The sequence below is a fragment of the Oncorhynchus clarkii genome, chromosome 29 (assembly GCF_045791955.1).
Source record: "Oncorhynchus clarkii lewisi isolate Uvic-CL-2024 chromosome 29, UVic_Ocla_1.0, whole genome shotgun sequence".
Lineage (NCBI taxonomy): Eukaryota > Metazoa > Chordata > Actinopteri > Salmoniformes > Salmonidae > Oncorhynchus > Oncorhynchus clarkii.
Window position 1 is genome coordinate 19,254,628 of NC_092175.1, and position 22,125 is coordinate 19,276,752.

Consider the following 22,125-nt stretch of genomic DNA (forward strand, 5'->3'; position numbering starts at 1 on the left):
GCCTTATGCCGTTGGGGGAATCTGAATAGGAATCTGAACTCGGTTGAGATGTAACGTGGGTTGATCGGAGCTCTGGTATCAATCGTTGATAAGCAAACAATCAAACTTTACTTGGTGTGGTTGCGGTTCGGGACAGCTGTGCTGGGACTGGGTCAGAGATGATAGGAGATAGGGATGGAGAAGAAAGTGAGGCGCAAAATAAGAAAGTATGGAGCATAGTGGAACAGCAGTTCGGAGGTAAAGAGTGCCGAGGAAGGGCAAGATAAGTCGCCAGGGGAGCATGGATGTGAGGAGGAGCATAAAGTGATTCTGAAGTTTAGGAAGGAAGGGGGATTTGGGGCGATGAGTCTGATAAGGTTGACGGCTGTGATGGAAGAGTTGATTGGTGTAGTTGTCTATGCTAAAGTGTTAAGAGATGGGATCTTGTTGGTGTTCTGTAAGGACATGGCGCAGAGGGAAAAAGCTCTCAGGATGAAGCAAATAGGGAAGTGTAAGGTGGTGTCGAGCAGCTGGACTGATCAAGCAGGGAAGCAGTGGATTAAAGGGGTTATAACAGGAGTGCCTCTGAGTGTTAGCACTAAAGAGGTAAGCTACAACTTCAGAGGAGGCGTTCTAGTGAATGTTCAAAGATTGTAAGCAACAAGAGATGGAGTTAGATAGCCCATTTTTTATTTAACTAGGCAAGTCAGTTAAGAACAAATTCTCATTTACAATGACGGCCTACCCCGGCCTCCCCTAACCCGGACAATGCTGGGACAATTGTGCGCTGCCCTATGGGACCCAGACCGGGATCAAACAAGGGTCTGCAGTGACAGCTCTAGCACTGAGATGCAGTGCCTTAGACTGCTGCGCCACACGGGAGCCCCAAGTGGATACTGCCAAATAAAGTAACCATATGATATAGGAGTTATTATGCGAGGGCTTATGTACCGAAGCCTTTAAGCTGTGATAAATGCCAAAGGTTTGGGCATGTGGCAACAGCAAGGAAACAGAAAAAGAGGTGTGCCAGGTGTGGATGGGAACATGCGTATGGGAAGTGTGGGGATGGTGTACAACCAATGTGCTGTGGGGGTGCTCATAGTGTGACATATGGTGGGTGTGAGACAATGAAGCAGGCAGCGGAGGTGCAGCAAGTGAGAGTGTAGAGAAGGGTGTCATATGCTGAGAGACATCTGAGTGACAGGGTTGACATGAGAAGAGGTTTGAGATTACCTCAATCACCCGAGGCTGAAGTCATGTATTACTGGATCTTAGTTATGGTGGTAATACTACAATTGAATGCTCAAAGCCTATTGGCTAATGGGCATGAGTTCAAACAGTTCATAGTGGATATGCCAGTTAAGCCTGAATTTATTTGTGTGCAGGAAAATTTGCTCAAACCGATGTTGGAGTTTTGTAGGGGACCTCACTCTGGTATCTAGTGCGATGGCAGGAGTCTGTGAGTGGGAGGTATAGGAGGAGTCGACAGTAGGGAGTGATCTTTATCCCATAGTATGCACAGTAGGCCGGAGGGAGGAGGAGGTGTCAGTGGATGGAGTAGGCAGGTGGGTGTTTGGAAGGGCAAAGTAAAATCAGTTTCAGGAGCTGAGTGAGCAGGTGGATATGAGAGGGGATGTGGATAGTATGATTAACTCGGTTAGAACAGCTTCAGTGGGGGCAGCTACTGAGGCTATACCTTAGAATGGGAGAAGGAGGAGGAAAGCAGTCCCATGGTGGACGGAGAAATGTGGGGTAATGGTGAGGAGTAGGAACAGAGCATTTAGAGTACTGAAATGGACACAACTTCCAACATCTAATTCAGTATAAGCAGGCCCAGGTCATGTTGGCGTCAGTTCTGTGACACCATTGGAAGGGTGACACCTGTGGGAGGGGTCAGAAGGGAATGGGATTATCCAATGTTGACGAGTGGGGAGGATATGGCAGGGGCATAGTGGGAGAGAGAGAACGAAAGCAGAGCACCCTGGAGTGATGGATAGGAGGGAGGATGTAAATGTTGCATCAGCCAATAGCTTTAACATCACATATATGTAAGATTATGGAATGTACACTATATATACAAAAGTATGTGGACACCCCTTCAAATGAGTGGATTTGACTATTTCAGCCACATCCATTCAGCCACTTAACAGGTGTATAAAATTGAGCACACAGCCATGCAATCGCCAAGGACAAACATTGGCAGTAGAATGGCCTAACTGAAGAGCTCAGTGACTTTTAATGTGGTACCGTCATAGGATGCCACTTTTCCAACAAGTCTGTTACAAAAATGTCTGCCCTGTTAGAGCTGCTCCAGTCAACGGCTGTTATTATGAAGTGGAAACGTCTAGGAGCAACAATGGCTCAGCCGCAAAGTGGTAGGCCACACAAGCTCACAGAACGGGACCGCCGAGCGCTGGTGAAGCGCGTTGTGCGTAAAAATTGTCTGTCCTCAGTTGCAACACTCACTACCAAGTTCCAAACTGCCTCTGGAAGCAACTTCAGCACAAGAACTGGAGCTTCATGAAAGGGGTTTCCATGGCTGAGCAGCCGCACACAAGACTAATATCACCATGCGCAATGCCAAGCGTCGGCTGGAGTGGTGTAAAGCTCGCTGCCATTCGACTCTGGAGCAGTGGAAACGCGTTCTCTGGAGTGATGAATCACGCTTCACCATCTGGCAGTCCGACGGACGAATCTGGATTTGGTGGTTGCCAGGAGAACGCTAAGCCCATTGGTTCCATTGAAGGGAAATTTCAACACTACAGCATACAATGACACACTAGGTGATTATGTGCTTCCAACTTTGTGGCAACATTTTGTGGAAGTCCCTTTCCTGTTTCAGCATGACAATACTCCCTTACACAAAGCGAAGTCCATACAGAAATGGTTTGTTGAGATCGGTGTGGAAGACCTTGACTGGCCTGCACAGAGCCCTGACCTCAATCCCATCGAACACCTTTGTGATGAATTGGAGCGTCGACTGCGAGCCAGGCCTAATCGCCTAACATCTGTACCTGGTGGATAACGGTACACCGCAGGGGAGAGTAATTAGTCCTCTGTTGTTCTCAATCATGATCAATACTGTTTACTCTCCAGTAAGGACGGATATTGGGAGGTCGTTATTTGCAGATGATGGGGACTTATGGAAGGGGGGAAGAAATGTGCCATAGGTAGTCAGGAAGGTACAGGAAGCAATTGATGAGGTAGTGTGAGGATTCAGGTTATCTGTAGAGAAAACTCAGACATTGTTCTTTACCAGGAGGAAGGTGGGAGATGAGGTACGCTTGAGGTTATATGGGAGAAACTTGGAAAGGGTGGGGGCCATCAGGTTCCTTGTGGTATACTTTGGGCTGTCTGACAGGGAAGGACTGGGGGCTGGGCGTTACTCATTGAGAACGATGTATGTTGCATTGATCCGATTTGTAATAGACTATGGCAGTATAGTGTATGGTTAGGCAGCCCGTGCCTCATTGGAAAGGCTAGATGTCATGCAGGGGCAAGGACTCAGAATATGTAGTGGATCGTTTCAGACCTCCCCAGTGTCTGCACTACAGGTGGAGATGGGGGATATGTCATTGTAGATTGGGAGACTGCAGCTGGCAATTAATTATTGGGTCAACCTACAGGGACATGGGGTGTCTCATCTTTCGAAAGGGATTTTACAGGCATGCTAGGAACATGAGCAAGGACAGAACACAAACTTTGGGTGGTTGGGTACTACAAAGGCGAGGGAGATGGACTGTATGGAAGAGAGTTTAGTCCAACGGTAGCTATTCCAGTAAACCCAACTTGACTACTCCCACCTCCAGTAGTTGACCTAGAAGTGTTGGCGAGACTACGGAAAGATAGGGAGGGTGTTGATCCATCTGCTTTGTTTAAGAGACATCTGGATACTGTGTATCACGAATTTGTGGCCATTTACACAGATGGTTCAAGAGATCCAAGGACAGGATGTACTGGCAATGCAAATAGTCTGGGTAGCCATTTGATTAATTAGACTGCAGAGTGAAGGAAAATCATCCAACAAGTGCTCAGCATATGTGGGAACTCCTTCAAGACTGTTGGAAAATAATTTCAGGTGAAGCTGGTTGAGAGACTGCCAAGAGTGTGCAAAGCTGTCGTCAAGGCAAAGGGTGGCTTCTTTGAAGAATCTTAAATATAAAAAATGTTTTGGTTCTATATGATTCCATATGTGTTTTTTCATAGTGTTGACGTCTTTACTATTATTCTACAATAGAAAATAGTAGAAAATAGTCAACATAAAGAAAAACCCTTGAATGAGTACTTGTGTCAACTTTTGGCTGTTACTGTATGTTAGCAAAAACCTCCTGAGAACCTATTTATCATGTTTTGCCATTAGAGTTAGGAGAACGTTCCCTTAATGTCAAACAGAATTTACCCAGAATGTGGTTACCGTGTTCTCAGAATATCCATTATACACTTTCTAGACCCATTTCATGGGACTTTGCAATAACTTTCATGTGTCCAATTTTCTGAAGGTTAGGAGTATATTCCATCAACGTCACATCAAACATACAGAGAACATGGCTGCCATGTTCTCAGAATATAAGATATTAATGTTCTAGACATGAGTCATTGGAATGTTGCCAAAATATTAATGTGTCCAAGGACATTTAAAATATATGACATTCTGTCATGGTACCTTGGAAGTTTTTGTCTAGTTCCTAGCTTGTTCCAGTGACTTCCATAAGTATGTTTTTAGGACGTCGCCTAATAGTCCCAAAGATACGCCCCCCCCCCCCCCAAAAAAAAACCGTTCATTTCATTACAGATCACCCCTTATAACTGTTGCCGAGCCCATCAAGGCCCTGATTGGTGAACCAAATCAAATGTTATTGGTCGCGTGCACAGATTTTCAGATGTTATTTGCAGGTGCAGCAAAATGCTTATGTTTCTAGCTCCAACAGTGCAGTAATATCCAGCAATACAATAACCAAAAAGTTGAAAATATATTAGGGAGGGACCATTTCAGGTCCTCAGTGATGTCCACGCTGAGGAACTTGAAGCTTTTGACCCTCTCCATTGCAAAACGTCTTTATGGAAACTAGACATTAACCTACAGGAGACCATGACAGAACATCCTTTGTTTAAAACATCATTGGACACATGAATGTTCTTTCAACATTCCCATGAAACGTGTCTAAAACATTAATATCTTATATTCTGAGAACATGGCAACCATGTTCTGTGTACGTTTGGTGTGACGTTGATGGAATATTCTCCTAACCCTCAGAAGACTGATAACTGGAAGACTCTTGCAATGTTCCAATGAAACTATTGAAGAACATTAATATGAAATATTCTGTGAACATGGTAACCACATTCTGGGCAAGTTCTTTTTGATGTTAAAGGAATGGTCTCTTGAAAACAGTCCTGGCACATCACTGTAACATTCCTATGAAAACGTTAGTTTAAGGGAAAGTTCTCAAACGTTTTGGAAACGTTTGTTGCTCGCTGGGTTGTAACGAGTGACAGTAACTAAAGCCCCGTTTATACCTGGTGCTAACATGGGTCCTTTGTCTTTATCTTGTCTACATTCTGATTGTGCCCACATTTCCAGAAGTGTGTCTACACATGGTATTAAAATGTTTCTGTTATCTGTCCACTGTGTCTGCATTGTGACCAGATTTCCTGGTCACTTCCTTTATGCCAATGATTTCACAGCTATTCTTTCCAAATACAATTTATTTATTTATTGTAAGACACATATTGATGTAATCAGTCAATGATGCCACCTGCCAATGATTTTAGAGGGCGGAATATTTATGATTTAAATGGTTTCTCTCTCACGAGCTGTCTACACTTGTAAGACATCCAGACACAATGTGTGTCTCACTATCCTCCGGAGGCGGCCAGGATGATCTGATCACAATCAGATGACATTGTGTCTTTTGAGTGTCTACACCTTTCAAAAAAATGTGGGCACAATCAGAATGTGGACATGAAGAGGGCAAAGGACGCAAAGTTAGAGAACCAGGTACAAACAGGGCTAATGAGACAGGGTTGTCTCAAATAGACATGTAATGTGCTTTAAATCAAATTCCCACTATTCAGTACCATGACAAGTTTTTGCCCCCTGAAAAGAAGAGGACTGAGATATAACCTGAGTTATTAATGTAATCTATACAAAATGTGTGTGAGCATTTAGCAGCTACTTTTATTGAAGCTGTAGAACATTGAGACCGTGGCACTATATGAACACATTTCAAAGCAGTGGATGACTCGTATCGTTGTAGATGCATCCCCTCTCCATAATAAGTATTGCGCCAAGGTTGGATTCTGCTAACAACAATCCATCCAAAATGATATATCTTTTCCTTCACATAAACATGATTAGCTGAAAATAGAAAGCACCACATCAAATTGAATACTTGGACCACCAGGTTTAAAGATGATGTTTCATTTATGCATATTTTTGTTTGTTTGTAGCCAAGGAAAGTTTCCTTCTTCCTCCTACTGATGAAAAGTATGCAGGGAATGTACCCTTTCATGGAGTACAAATCCAATTTGCATTTCATTTTAAGACCACCAATAGACGTTTCTGTTTCAAGGTCCATTCTTTTCATTAAATGTGTTCCCTTCTCTTCTATTTCTACTCCTTTCACTTATAAATTTGCCATTCAAATATTGATTTACAGACAGTTCCCTCCTGCTGGCCTTAAACAAGAAATTATAATTTTGTTAAAATTTGGTGAAACAATGCAAAGATTTGTGTCTGTTTGTGATTTGACCAGACACTTAACCATTGATTTCTTACATTTACATTTGCATTTGAGTCCTTTAGCAGACAGTCTTATCCAGAGCAACGTAGCTTCAGTATTGAGTGCATACATTTTTCTTTCTTTCTTTACATTTTTTTTCTAGCTGTGATTTTTCAACTGCAAAACAAGTAGTGTTAAACAAACTAAATCTAGGTGAGACAATTTGAAGACAATTCCTGGCCTACTATAAATAGGCTTCACGTGCTAACCTCCTTTCACTATGTCAGCTGTTTCAAGCATTTCAGACTGGCTCATGGCTCCACCCTCCACTGCAAAGAATGCCTCCCTCCATCCAAATGGTCTCCACCATCTGTTGAACATAACCCTTGTTCCTCTTCCCTTTGCCCAAGACAAAACATCACAGAGTGTTATCCATCAGATTTTACTTTCTCAAATGATTGACTGAGTTCATTCAAATGTTATCTATGTTCTGTTGTTTTCATTACACAAACCACAAGAGTCTGTCTTTTGCGTTTTGAATCCAATAATCAGGGGTTAAATTGGGAATTCAGAGCTGGGGGAGACCTATTTTGGGAGGATAGGGTTCATTTGTATTTTATTTTGCCTTTATTTAACTAGGCAAGTTAGTTAAGAACAAATTCTTATTTACAATGACGACCTACCCCAACCAAACCCGGATGACGCGGGGGCAATTGTGCACAGCCCTATGGGACTCCCAATCACGACCGGTTGTGATACAGCCTGGAATCAAACCAGGGTTTGTAGTGACGCCTCTAGTGCTGAGATGGAGTGCCTTAGACTGCTGCGCCACTCAGGTGTCCAACATAAGGCTAGAGTTAGGGTTATGCCTGACACACTTTTTGCATTACCCTAACCCTAATCTTGGTTATCATACTTTTATTGTACCTTTTATCGTGCTCATCTCTTTGGACCCATGCTGGAGCCCAGCTCCACTTGCCTCTCCTTTTGACCCAAGGTGCAGGAGCTCAGCTCCACTTGCCTCTCCTTTTGACCCAAGGTGCAGGAGCTCAGCTCCACTTGCATCTCCTTTTGACCCAAGGTGCAGGAGCCCAGCTCCACTTGCCTCTCCTTTTGACCCAAGGTGCAGGAGCCCAGCTCCACTTGCCTCTCCTTTTGACCCAAGGTGCAGGAGCCCAGCTCCACTTGCCTCTCCTTTTGACCCAAGGTGCAGGAGCCCAGCTCCAAGTAACATAATGACCAAAATTCTTCACAGGGCCGGCAGCTTTCCGCACGAAATATCATCACATGCACTATCTCTCCTGGCAAGGTTCCTGTGACTCCTGGCAAGGTTCCTGTGATCTCCAAATCTATACTTTTTGTCCATGACCAAGTCCTATATGGGGATTGAGACAAGGCATTCACCTCAACTCAACTGCAGTGAAAGAGCCGTTTTACTGTACATGAGTTAAACAATGAACAAGGACAAGCAATATCACAATAAATGAACTCGCACTCTGTTCTGTTTTAGGCAGATGGTGAAGAAATCATTGACAATGTGAGTGTGGGAATCGTACTGTGAGTGTGGGACTGTGGTAACGACATACTGTACCTAGGCCAACACTCTGGGTTTCATCAGCATAACACTTGGGTTTAGTGGTTGTAATTTAAAATACTACATCACATGGTGCCATCTCACGATGAAGATGTTAAGCCTCCTCAATTGTCATTGTTTGGACTCTCAAGACAAACACATTTCATCTTAACAAAGTCAGCAGGATACACCCATTCAGCATATGCGCCATTCAATCATTATAATAAGACAAAACAAACCAAAGGCCTGATCCTTTCCCCTTTTCTTTGAGAGTGTCAAATCCGAGCTATTAGAAAGCCTGGCTCTTTTGAACTGGAATTGTTCTGGGGCATGGGCACAAAGTAGGCATCAGTCATGGTGGAGTCGTGGTAGAGCTTGACACCCCTTGATAATGGAGTCGTTTAAGACAATTTCAATGGACAGCTAACCTTTCCCCTGCTGTTTCTCACCTATTAATAGCACCATTCTGCAGGAAGAAAATACAGAGGAGGCAGCTCAGGCAAGGCCTTACCATGTCTCCCTATAAAGAAACCAAAGGGTTTTGTGTAAGCTTAATGTAGCAGTAGTTACTGCATAGCGGCTGGACATTACAAGGAGTCAGAAACCATTATACCTTATACTATATCTGTTTATGAAAATGTATTCCATATACTGAAGAAAGGGAAAAAGGCCAAGACAACAATAGATGCAACATTTAACTGTTGGGTCCAGTTTAGTTCAACAAAGGCATTTAGAGATAATACTTAAACCATTGGCCCTTGGTCAGTCATGTTAACGTTTTGAATATGTGTCCTGATTCAATTATTCTAATTATTCATATGAAAAACAACCTTTCCAGATGTATTTTAGTGCGATAACATCCGCAGTCATTTAAATGAAAACAAAATTGAGCCCCCTTTTATCAGCCCTGCAAGTGACTCTTACAGCCTCCCATTCAACAGCTTCCAGATGTTTCTCCAGCAAGGCCATCTGTAAAGAACAACACTTTCCCATAAAACACTTATCTCCATTTTGTATATGCTTATGAGGTATGTAAATGTCAAAAGGCAGCCTGGCTTGGTAATTTGCCTTTGGAAAGAGCTAGGCTTTGGTAATTTAACCCTGGCATTATGTTATTGCACAGAGAAGGGGATTGGGGGAAGTGTTTGTGGTGCATGGTCAGTACGTTCATGACCCATTCATGATATCAGCCAGAGAGAAGTATGTAGGGAAGTGCACACTGCACACTGCAGACTCCATTTATCTCCCGTATAATTTTGAGAAACCAGCAGCACAGCAGTGAACCAGCAGCACAGCAGACACTCAGCACTGTTTACAAAGTGTCCCCATGCTGCCTAAGGGAAGTGTATTTGTAAGTAAATGTTTGCACATATTATACACAGTGATTCCTAGAGGGATTCAGACCCATCCATTCTTAGGTAATAGAACTCCTTAATAGAAAGAGCTATTGAAATTAGGTGACATAATATCCTAATGCCATTGCAATTATCGTCCTCTGAGCACATGTTAATGCGGGTTAAACTGATATCCAGGATGTCTTCTCTTCAGAATAGCATAGTGCTGTTCCATGTTGCTGCATTAATGGTGAATAAATAGACTTCTCCACCGCTGAGGAGGGGCAGCCTCCTTCGTACTGAGGAGGTGCTCATTATCATAACAAAATGTATTTTTGCTGACTCATTTCCCTAACTCTGTATTTTAAGGAATTGTTCATTTCCCGCAAGTTCTAGCTTTGTCAGCTGAGCTGCTTTGACAGACTTACAACAATGTAACAACAGAACATTTTGGTGGACTGCACTGCAAATGATAAATGTCTGCTTGACGATTCAAACCAAGGTTTATTGGGGTAAAAATACAAAAGACAAGCTTCATTATCCTCTTAAAAAACGTACCTCTTAAAAAACACGCCATGAATTATTTATAGGCCTACTTGTTATTTACACAAGTGTACTACAATACTTTCAGGTACACTAGTAATGTGGTTGCACATCAAATGTGCAAATCATCCAGCCTGGTCTCATAGTCTAGTAAATCTGGGACAATCAAATTAGTATGATATGTTATGTTAGCATTTGAGCTAATTAGCATTTTTGCAACGTACTACTTTTTAGCTACTTTGCAACTACTTAGTGTGTTAGCTAACCCTTCCCCTAACCCTAACCTTAACCTCTCAACCTAAGTCATAACTGTAACCCTAAACTTAACCCCTGGACTTAACTGTAAACTTAACCCCTAACCCTTAGCCTAGCTAACATTAGTCACTTAGTGAACGTTAGCTTTAGCCACCTAGCTAACATTAGCAACAACAAATTGGAATTCGTAACATATCATACGTATTGCAAATTCGTAGCATATTGTATGAATTGCAAATTATAACATATCATATGAATTGCAATTTGTAAGTGATCATACCTAATGGATGATGGACATCCACAAATGAATACATACCATACAAAACGTAACAAATCATACTAAATGGTGGGAGATAGATTTATATAATGCAAATATCTAGCAACCCAAAGGTTGCTTGTTCGAATATCATCACTGACAACTTTAGCATTATAGTAAATGTTAGTCAATTAGCAGACTTACAGTGCATTCATCTTAATTTGATTTCATATATCGCAATCATAGCAAGTACATTTTTCCTAAATAGCTGTCAGCAAATTCATGGGTGCTGTGGGATTATTCAAAGCCCTATTAGCACAGGAGTAGTATTCTTCTTCTGGGAAACAAGATATTTCAAATGTCTAGGGATAACCTAACGGCCTTCTGCACTGTTTACATTTCTACAATTTAGTTGTTAGGCTCATACATTTTTCATTTATACAGGTCTTCCTCGGGAATCGAACCGCCAACTGTGGTGTAGCAAGTGCCATGCTCTACCAACTGAGCCAACCTGGACCTGTGAAAGTCAACATAATAACGCATATCAATAAGAACCATGAACTGTAACCTATGCCGACGTTTCAGTAAATGACTTATTTGGCAATTTATCAATTCATTGGCATAACATCGTCCACTTCATCTTTTAAAAGAGAAGTATGGTACTAGGAAAGTTGATTATGTGACTAAATGTAACTTTCATCTGTAGGCTATGTGCATCTGTAGGCTATGTGCATAGCACTTTAATTTAACCATCAATTTTTTCCCATGCTCTTACCCAAACTGGGTGCAGCACCGGTTAAACTCTGTAATATCACTAACAACACAAGCTTTTGTATTTGTATTTATTATGGATCCCCATTAGCTGCTACCAAGGCAGCAGCTACCCTTCCAAATTAAGGCAGTTTTAAAAACATTACAATACGTTCATTACATAATTCACAACACACTAAGTGTGTGCCCTTAGGCCCATACTCAACTACCACATAGTAGAGAGAGACAGAGAGGACAGAGAGAGACAGAGAGGACAGAAACTCTCCAACAGAAACTAACTTTTCAGCAGAGATCCCAACGACACAATGAGCGTAAATATATATATTGATTGCAATTGTTCCCGAATGAGTCAGCGTTCATGTGCAAAGGATTAGCATTTCAATTGTTATAATTATCAACTGTGTGTTGTCTTCTCAGTTGACCCCCACTTCCCTTTTGTACAACAAGCCGCCATGCCAGTTTAGCCCACTAGGGCACATTCCCCTATCATTTATTGTAACCATATTTACTATGTTTGTTTGTGTGTGCACTTCTGTGATTGTTTAGTTAGTTAATAAATAAATGATTTAAGACAATTGATGTATGGATGACTCATAGTGAAGACTGGGTTCGTGCAGTTTACGACATTTGGAATGAGACTAACATGAGATAAAATAAATTATTCATTAATTCGAAGACTAATTGCTCAGATATAAAATAGTTATTTTAGGAAAATTATAACTTTGTAATCTGAATCTTTTCCTTGGTCCCCCGACTCCATAGTTAATTGCAGTTAAATGATTAATCAGTTTAATCGCGTAATACTAATTACAGAGAATCTTTGATAAAAACTAAAAGTCTTCATTTAATGATAGTAAAGACATAGATACCATACAAAACGTAACATATCATACTAAATGGAAAGAGATAGATTTACATTTACTATGTTATGTCTACCCTTGAGTCCAGGTTGAATCATCTGGAATCATTATGATGTTTATAATCATTTGATACCCGCCTTTCAAGGTCATTAGAAAGGACACATTCAAAACGCACTCCAGGTGGTCCAGCAGAAATGGCATCAATTAAACCTAACAAATATAAATTATAGTAAGCTGTGTTCTTTTGAATAACGCCCCAAAGGACTTGAATTAGCCTGCTGCACAGACTATCTCCATACAACTACTATGAGAGCATGTGAAACTTCGAGACAAAGTCTAATATGTTGTTCCACAATGTAAAGCTTTGTTGGAGAAACCTCACTCATCAGTTCATTGACTTTAAATGTAGTATTTTTTTATTTACATGCTGCTCCCTCAGTAATTAGCAATGTAATACTAACAAGGAATCATCTAGTTGTACAATGTTGTCAAAGGAGAGCAGCAGTGTATGGGCTATAGGAAGAAAGATGCAAAAGTGGAAAGATGAAAATGGTAGAGGACCCAGTATACAGAGGAAAAACAGGACAAAGTGTGTTGAAAAACACAACATGTTTTGAAAACCAACAAGAGTATTGGAGTATTTTAACTTATCACATAACCAGTGATTAAAGGCCATCTTTGAGCAATCATCACCAACCCAAATAACTTCTTCAAAGCAAACTCATTACCATGTTAATTCTCAGCTCACCCCAACAACTTTTGAGACATGCAGTCATGTCCACTTCCAAAAGAGGGAATGATTATCAATGGTTTCCACAATCAAACAGCAATAAATACAGCTTCTTAATGCTGATATCATACTGGTTTGTTAGAAACACCATATTATTCCCTGAATGATGCAAGTCTCTTGTGTAGTTTATAGGCTTTACTTCCCACTTACTTCCCACTCCAGAGTGATGTAAACATTACAGATCAAATAACAAAAGGCTGTTGTAAATGTTATACTGTGGGTAATTCCAGAATGGTAATATTTTAAAAGCCTCATAGGACAAGTCCTATTGTGTTTCATTGGCTGTCACAACCTTATCACGGCTGATAAAGGCAGCTAAATAATAACATGCAGTCAAACATACACAAGACGTCAAATTCAGTGTTCTGTCTTTTTAATGACTGATATCAATTTGTCTAAATACATTAATACATACTCGAAAGATCATATCATACAACTCAAGATGAGGCAGGACAAGATGCAGCATAGTAGATCTGGCTGGCAGATTAATGACGAGATGGGACGAGCTCATTGGTCACATCTACACTTCCCAGCAAGGCCGGTACACCCTTCCCACCATGCACCTCATGGTGTCCCTCCTGACAATGGAGATGCTGGGGCTCAGGTCCTGGTCAGCCTCTCTGCGGTCCAGGGTCAGGGCTCTGTCAAGCCCTGCAGCTGCAGCTTTCAGCTTGTAGAGAGGAAGTCCTCTGTTCAGGTTCTTCCACATGCCTGAGTCTGCCAACACGATGATCTTGGAGCTCCCGCTTCTGACTGAATCAGGGTTTTTATCGGCCACCTCTTCGTTCAGTAGAGAGTCTAGAGTATCTTGCTCCAAGGCTGTGTCCTCCATCTTGCCCATCGGGATCGCCATGGACGGTGTGTAGCACTCCAAGAAAAGTGCCAAGGCAAAGATGACGGAGAGGACCGAGTCTCTCATCTTGGAGAATGAAGATCTTCGTAGAGGTTGATGTTGCAGGTTGAAGTGATCTCAAGCTCGTTCAGGCTGTTCTGACTCTGAGACGTCCGTCTTCCTCTTTTATACCGCTTGGACCTCCAGGATTAGCCACGTTTTCATCACTGCTGTTCTTCTTGTTTGTGTTTCAGGATATTAACAACAGTATGAAGACATAGTTGATGAGATCCTTAACAATGCTGAAGTGTTTTGTCTGGTGGAGAGTTAATTAAGCTCCTCTGTGGCTGGTCTTTCTAAAGTCTGCGAGAATGAAACAGTGGGAAGACGTAATTCCAAAAACCTTGCCCTTTAAAAGAACTAGAGTGGATTACCCACCCGTTGACTACCCTGTGGTTAAGGCCTCTTAATGATACATACTCCCCTCTCATGGATGCCTTATAATAATGTTCAATATGGGATTTCAGGTGGGATTACAGTTGAAAAGTAAACAAATAATAATTGAAGAGCTTAGTGTGCATGTGACACCGGGAAAACCAGCAGGGTTCTTTGTAGACGTATTGAGAGGAAATTCACAATTTCACTGATGTAAGGCTTTGGAGAAGATAGGAAACATCACTTAATTCAGAGCATGTCCGCTACATCTGCTACTTGTGCTTTTAGACATTTTTGCTAAATGTATTAAAACTAAAAAACAGAAATACCTTAGTATTAGTACCTTAGTATTCAGACCCCTTGCTAATAGACTCGAAATTGAGCTGAGGTGCATCCTGTTTCCGTTGATCATCCTTGAGATGTTTCTACAACTTGATTAGAGTCCAATTGTGGTCAATTCAATTGATTGGACATGATTTGGAAAGGCACACACCTGTCTACATAAGGTCCCACAGTTGACAGTACATGTCAGAGCAAAAACCAAGCCCTGAGGTCGAAGGAATTCTCCGTAGAGCTCAGAGACAGGATTGTGTCGAGGCACAGATCTGGGGAAGGGTACCAAAAAATATCTGCAGCGTTGAAGGTCCCCAAAAACACAGTGACTTCCATCATTCCTAAATGGAAGAATTTTGGAACCATCAAGACTCTTCCTAGAGCTGGCCGCCCAGCGAAACTGAGCAGTTAGGGGAGAAGGGCCTTGGTCAGGGAGGTGACCAAGAACCCAATGGTCACTCTGACATAGCTATAGAGTTCCTCTGTGGAGATGGCCAGACGGAAGCCACTCCTCAGTAAAAGGCACATGACAGCCCACTTGGAGTTTGCCAAAAGGCACCTAAAGGAGTCTCAGACTTTGAGAAACAAGATTCTCTGGTCTGATGAAACCGAGATTGAACTCTTTGGCCTGAATTCCAAGCGTCACATCTGGAGGAAACCTGGCACCATCCCTACAGTGAAGCATGGTGGTGGCAGCATCAAGCTGTACGGATGTTTTTCAGCTGCAGGGACTGGGAGACAAGTCAGGATCAAGCCAAAGATGAACGGAGCAACGTACAGAGAGATCCTTGATGAAAATATGCTCCAGAGCACTCAGGACCTCAGAATGGGGCAAAGGTTCATTTTCCAACAGGACAATCGCCCTAAGCACTCTGCTAAGACAACGTTGGAGTGGCTTCAGGACAAGTCTCTGAATGTCCTTGAGTGACCCAGCCAGAGCCCGGCATTGAACCCGATCAAACATCTCTGGAGAGACCTGAAAATAGCTGTTCAATCAGACAGCTTGAGAGGATCTGCAAAGAAGAATTGGAGAAACTCCCCAAATACAGGTGTGCCAAGCTTGTAGTATCATGCCCAAGAAGACGCGATGCTGTAATTGCTGCCAAAGGTGCTTCAAGTAAAGGGTCTGAAAACTTATGTAAATGTAATTTTGCAAAAATGTCTAAAAACCTGTTTTGCTTTGTCATTATGAGTAATTGTGTGTAGATTAATGAGGGAAATAAGAATAAGGCTATATCCTCACAATATGTGGAAAAAGTCAAGAGGTCTGAATACTTTCTGAAGGCAATGTACCTCCTGTAAGAAACCTATGATCTGTGAAACATACACGACACAGACAACATCTTGGTGTCTAAAATCTAAAGCACCACTCTGGAAATGTTACATGTTTGAAGAGTATATTGTTACAAACAATATGCCTAAAAATAAATGAATGTGAAAGTGTATATTTGAGACTGTAAGGGGTATAAAGAAACCAATATGTTGCCTGTATCATGTATGATTCACAGATCATAGGGTCTTTCGAGGCAAGCATAAGTCTAAAAAGGGCCTAAAATTGCCAATTAACATGATTTTCTCGAAAATGGTTTGTGATACAAATGTAAAACAACCTTCCTCCCAATAAAGTTCCTATGTGATAATTGCCAATAACCTGAGATAACAAAAATATTTTCCGCTGGCATGAAGTAGCCCTAAATCCTTTTTTGCTCACTTACTGGTACATGCATATTTACAACCTTACCTAATTAGGAATAGCAGACAGGGAGTTAAAGGTCACTGCTCACATAGCCCTCGGTGTGACGTTGTCGTGTTCAAAGTCAGCATTGCAAGAGACATCCACAAAAAAGGAGATGTTGGCTGGTGGACCGTCAATGTTTCGCTTGCCTTGATGAGCTTTGGTGATTCATAGTGATGACCTCAGGTCAAATAATGTTCCTGCGTAAGAACTTATAAAATATGCAAAACTCTTCCAAAAAAGTGTGTATTTTATATAGAACAATTATTATTGTTCTATAAATACTACATCTTGGAACTCTTAACTGTTCCCGGTCTCAGCTTTTGTTTGACAAGGGCTCGTTTTTGTCCAGTGGTTGAACCCAGCTGTAACACACCTGAACTTGGAAGATGTTTTTATCTCTTGGGGTAGTTTCACAAGACATTTCACAAGACAGTTTAAAGAAATGGATCACTAAAGATACGTGGTTTGTCCTTGATATTCAGACATCATTAGCACGCATATACAGTGTGAAAATTACACCCTGAAGAGTTCTCTCACAGTTCCCCAATTAAGAGGAATAAACTTGAAGTAGAGGGTATATGTGTGTGAAAAATGCTTTAATGGCCTCCTTTAATGTTCTTATCCCTTCTCCTTCTAAAATATGTTTTGTTCTTTCAACCAACGGTTGAAGGAGACCTAAAAGTTGGCATTATTGTTCTCAGCAATTAAAGGCTCCAGCCTTCTCTATCTGCAGGTGACTGTTCAATGTAAAAATATAAAATAATGGATGTGAAGCCGACTGGTTCCAATGAGGGATGTGGTCGTGAGTGAAAAATGATTTAACTGCACCGCAACTCAAAATCAAAGAGGATTCCATTTAAAACCAAGCAACAGAGACAAAATCTACATTTCATAAGAATTTTTGTATGATAATCATGGAAGCTTTGTACGATAGACAAGGAAAGAGATGATCAGGATGCAGAACTCACTTCTTAATGCAATTACTGTCCTCAAACAAATAAAAAAACATTCATTTAAGCGCTTGATATTTCTTCTAAATCTAAACAACCTTAAAACGAATATCAAATTTATATGAAAAGCACTTAGACACAGCAGTAGGCATGTACTTTCTTAGATTAAATATTTTCAAATAGACCAACAGTTTATCATGGGTCACACAGTCCATAGTCACATTAAGAACATTAAGGCCATTCTGAAATGTGTGCAATTTCTAAAACTATTACCTTTAATGGCTTCTAGTCTGGAACAAATTGCATAAATTATTTTAGTGTTGGTACTGTTACTACCGGTGTGGCCAGATGGGACATGCCATGGACCATTTGTTATTGAAAAGCGTGTCTGTGTTCTGCATGGTCAAAGCTGGCAAATCTGTGATGACTAATAAGCCTGGCATTTTACAATTTCTTCACCTTGTTTTTGCTATTGCTTACAGGGCTCATGTACTGCATTTGTCTCACATCCTGGGACATACATTTAGATTAATAATTCTTATCTCAAGCATTTCTAAGTAACTAACATGGTCCATTTTTAGGAGGTGGTTGGGATGGGGTAAAGCATGTTTGGCAGGCCTTCAGTTCCACACGAGAACATTTTAGGACCAACCAGATGGATCCAAGGGGGGGGGGCGCTAGGCTAGGGTGACTGAAACGGGACATCATGAATATAAGTGACTATTAAACAGGATACCATGGCTATAAATCTCCTTTTGTTTGTGGATGGAAAAAGCTATCACTATCTGAAAATCCAGGGAGGGTGACCGGAATCAAGACAAGTGGAGAAACCGCTCAAACAGACTGACATCCCTGAAAGTTGTGGAAAACACAGAGTAATGACATGGTGAAGATGTAACTGAAACTGCATAGAACTGTTATAACCTATGATTGAACTGATGATAAAACAGAACCTTCCAAATTGTATTGTTGATCCATTCATTTATGACTTTCCTTATAAACCACGTGAAGACAAAAAGTCCGAACCCTACCTAATTATTCATTCGGAGTATGGAACTGTATTGACCTCTGTATGTGTCCAGAAGTGTTGTAGATACTGTAGTCATAACAGAGCAGCCTGGTCTCATAGACTAGACGTAACATAGTCAAATCTAGGACACTCAAATTAGCATCATATGCTATGTTTGGTATGGTTACATAAGGTTATTTAAGGCAAAAATGAAAGTAGGGTGGTTTGTCGGGGTGTATGGATAGGCGTATTATGTGAAGGTCTGCAACCCAAACGTTGCATGTTTGAATCTCATCACGGACAGATTTAGCATTTTAGCAACTTTCCAACTACTTACTACCTTGCAGCTAAATAGCATGTTAACTAACCCTTCCCCTAACCTTAACCTAACTCCTAACCCTAATCTTAACCCTAACCTTAACCCCTAACCCTAACCCATAGCCTAGCTAAATTGCAATTCGTAACATATTATATGAAATGGATGATGGACATCCACAGATGAATACATACCCTACGAAACATAACATATCATACTAAGTGGAGTGTCATGGATTTACGTTTACTATGTTACGTCTACCCCTGACTCTAGGTTGAACAGAGAGAGGGGTGTTTATCTGTTGGTGGCCGGTGTGTTTCAGGCCTCTCTCTCGCCAGGTGTTTGCTTGGTGATGTGTGTGGTTATTGGAATACAGCTGTATGCCACATGTCCATGACAGACCTGACTATAACATAGCTGGGATTCTTGTTTTACGTGCCCATCCAATACTATGGACACCATTCTGTCATAAATACCTGCTAAAATAGGCCGTCAAGACAACATGAAACACTGCAGACTTTTTATACTCCTCCGAATGCATTTTTTAAAAATCCAGATATTTTCCTGACTTTCCTCTCCTGGAAAGTGGCAGAGAGTACCCTTTCCATGTTTGCCCCTTGACCAAGGAGAAGGTGCAGCTGCCAGTCCAGAGAATGCCCTCAAGGTGTTTGTGTGTAACAGAGAATCATCCATAAGTGCAACACTGCTATACCTCCTCAAAAGAAGAAAAAAAAACGTTGGAAGTGTGAGGCCAAGATGTGCAGACCAGCTGACTATGCTGACGGGTGCCAACCCAAACACAAGGCCTCAGCTCAGGGGTTTTGAGGGGGGGAAAGACCCCAGCCGCGCACCGAGGGGAGACAGTGCCTCTCACATAACGCAGGGCCCTTCTGCACACAGCAGCGCACCTCTTTAAAACAACACCAAGAGGCAGGCCGCATCGTACAGGCTAAAGTGTTATTCCAGCTAGGTAAACACAGGGCACAGATCTAACAGTGATGAATGCCACATATTAACAGGCACAAATTTAATTATGTTGTTGAAATTTGATGGCAGTGCATTCTGCCGTCCAGTTTGAGGTTGATTGAAATCTTCGCGTCTTTCCGCATACGGCATGAGGATTTCTGAAACCAAGACGCACACAGAGGACTCCCCTTCCAGAGGAAGATCATGGAGTTTCTAAAATAAGTTTTCAAAGAAGCCACAAGTAGGGATGACATTGCCCTCCAGTCTTCTATGTAGCCCGGTGAAGTACCTAGACAAAGTCATTTAGTACATCCTAGTTAAAGATAATAACTGTCAGCCTACCAGGGTAATGTATTGACATGCACACTTCTTATGATGGGCTGCAGCATGGACCATTGTATCGAGAGATGAAGAGAAACTACAGGCTTTGACTGGGCTTCGGTGACAGTACGGATCTGGTGACAGGTATCAGAGACAGTGGCTCATTAGGATCTAAATGGAAGACAGAAGTGCTGATCTGATGTAAGGTCAGTTTTGCTCTATCTTTACCTAATGGATAAGGTCAGGCTTGGACAGAAATCGGTGGATGATAGCTAATCCTAGATCTGAGGCCACCTCCATCTGAACCGTGAGGGGGTCACTTAATGCAATAACAGACAAAAAGCCATCTTCTCCTCTTTGAGCACATAAGGATATAAAATCCCCCACATACATATACACACCCATGTCACACAAAGAGATCTACAGATATACCAGTAGTCATGGTGATGGTCAGACATGTAATCAAGAAGCGGAGTATAATTAGCAACACAAGCACCCAGGGAGTTGTGTAAGAAAGATTTAAAAAATAACATTTTGAAGAATGTGACATTTTGTTCTTAGTGAAACGACAGAATAATGAATGATATATATGGACATGCTCGGGAGAATCTGATCCCTTTCCAAATCACACTCGCCAAAGTGACCACCCATTAGCCACACTGTTAATAATGGATGGGGTGACGTTGTTCCAAGCCTCTGGAGTATGACATGTTGTATTTCTAAAGGGCTTTGCACATTTGAGTCTAAAGCTTAGACTATTTTTTAAAACTGGGAAATAGTAAATGGTTTGTACTGTGCGAGACCTTTTCACTGTCTTTTTAGGGCAAAACACTTGTTATCAAAGTGTTAATTCAATTCATTAGTTCCAATCTAAGTGATGCACAAATGGACGGTCAACATTCACGGCATGATGTGTTGCCAAATTGTTATTGTGCTCCCATGTGGAAATGATACAAAGAGAAAATGTCTCAAGCAATACTGATGATGAAAAAGTTGTCATAGAACAAAAGTATTCATAAATCTCAGTGCGAGGATCGTTTTGTGCCATATGAAACATCGCAGCTTGGCTGTCTAGCTACAAGAAAACATTGGTTTGATTTGTGACCACGGTTTATACTGTGGAGATAGAGCATTCCAGGCACATGGGCTTTCTGACCAAAAGACCTGAGCGGTTAAGCCTTAACAAGAAACTCCTCTGTTGTGTTGCTCAGTAACAGGAGCCATGCAGGCGCGTTATGCTGTAACTCAGTGATTTGTCTGTTTGTGACGTGTGTTTTTGCTTTTTGTCTCCTTCCAGACTCATACTAAGCACCTCCAATCCAAAATGAAATCTAGAATCGGCTTCCTATTTCACAACAAAGCCTCCTTCACTCATGCTGCCAAACATACCCTCGTAAAACTGACTATCCTACCTATCCTCGACTTCAGCGATGTCATTTACAAAATAGCCTACAACACTCTACTCAGAAAATTGGATGCAGTCTATCACAGTGCCATCCATTTTGTTACCAAAGCCCCATGTGCTACCCACCACTGCGACCTGTATGCTCTCGTGGAGCACACGCTCCAGCAAGTATATTTCACTGGTCATCCCCAAAGCCAACACCTCCTTTGGCCACCTTTCCTTCCAGTTCTCTGCTGCCAACGACTGGAACGAATTGCAAAAATCACTGAAGTTGGAGACATATATCTCCCTCACTAACTTCAAGCATCAGCTGTCAGAGCAGCTTACCGATCACTGCAGCTGTACACAGCCCATCTGTAAACAGCCCATCCATCCAACTACTTACCTCATCCCCATATTATTTTTGTTTTTCTGCTCTTTTGCACACCAGTATTTCTACTTGCACATCCTCATCTGCACATCTATCACTCCAGTGTTAATTGCTAAATTGTAATTACTTTGCCACTATGGCCTATTTATTGCCTTACCTCCTTACTTAATTTGCACATACTGTCTACAGATATTTCTATTGTGTTATTGACTGTACGTTTGTTTATGTGTAACTCTGTGTTGTTGTTTTTGTCACACTGCTTTGCTTTATCTTGGCCAGGTCGCAGTTGTAAATGAGAACTTCTTCTCAACTGGCCTATCTGGTTAAATAAAGGTGAAATTATTAGTATTATTATTTTAAACCTTCC

General features: G+C 41.6%; 1 protein-coding gene across 1 annotated transcript; it reads right to left on the minus strand.

Annotated features, from left to right (window-relative positions):
• Positions 1-13,459: 13,459 nt before the first annotated feature.
• LOC139388562 (pro-MCH 2) lies at positions 13,460-14,002 on the minus strand. Its single transcript, XM_071135297.1, has one exon. The coding sequence runs from the start codon at positions 14,000-14,002 to the stop codon at positions 13,604-13,606; it is 399 nt and encodes a 132-aa protein (XP_070991398.1). The 3' UTR covers positions 13,460-13,603.
• Positions 14,003-22,125: the final 8,123 nt, after the last annotated feature.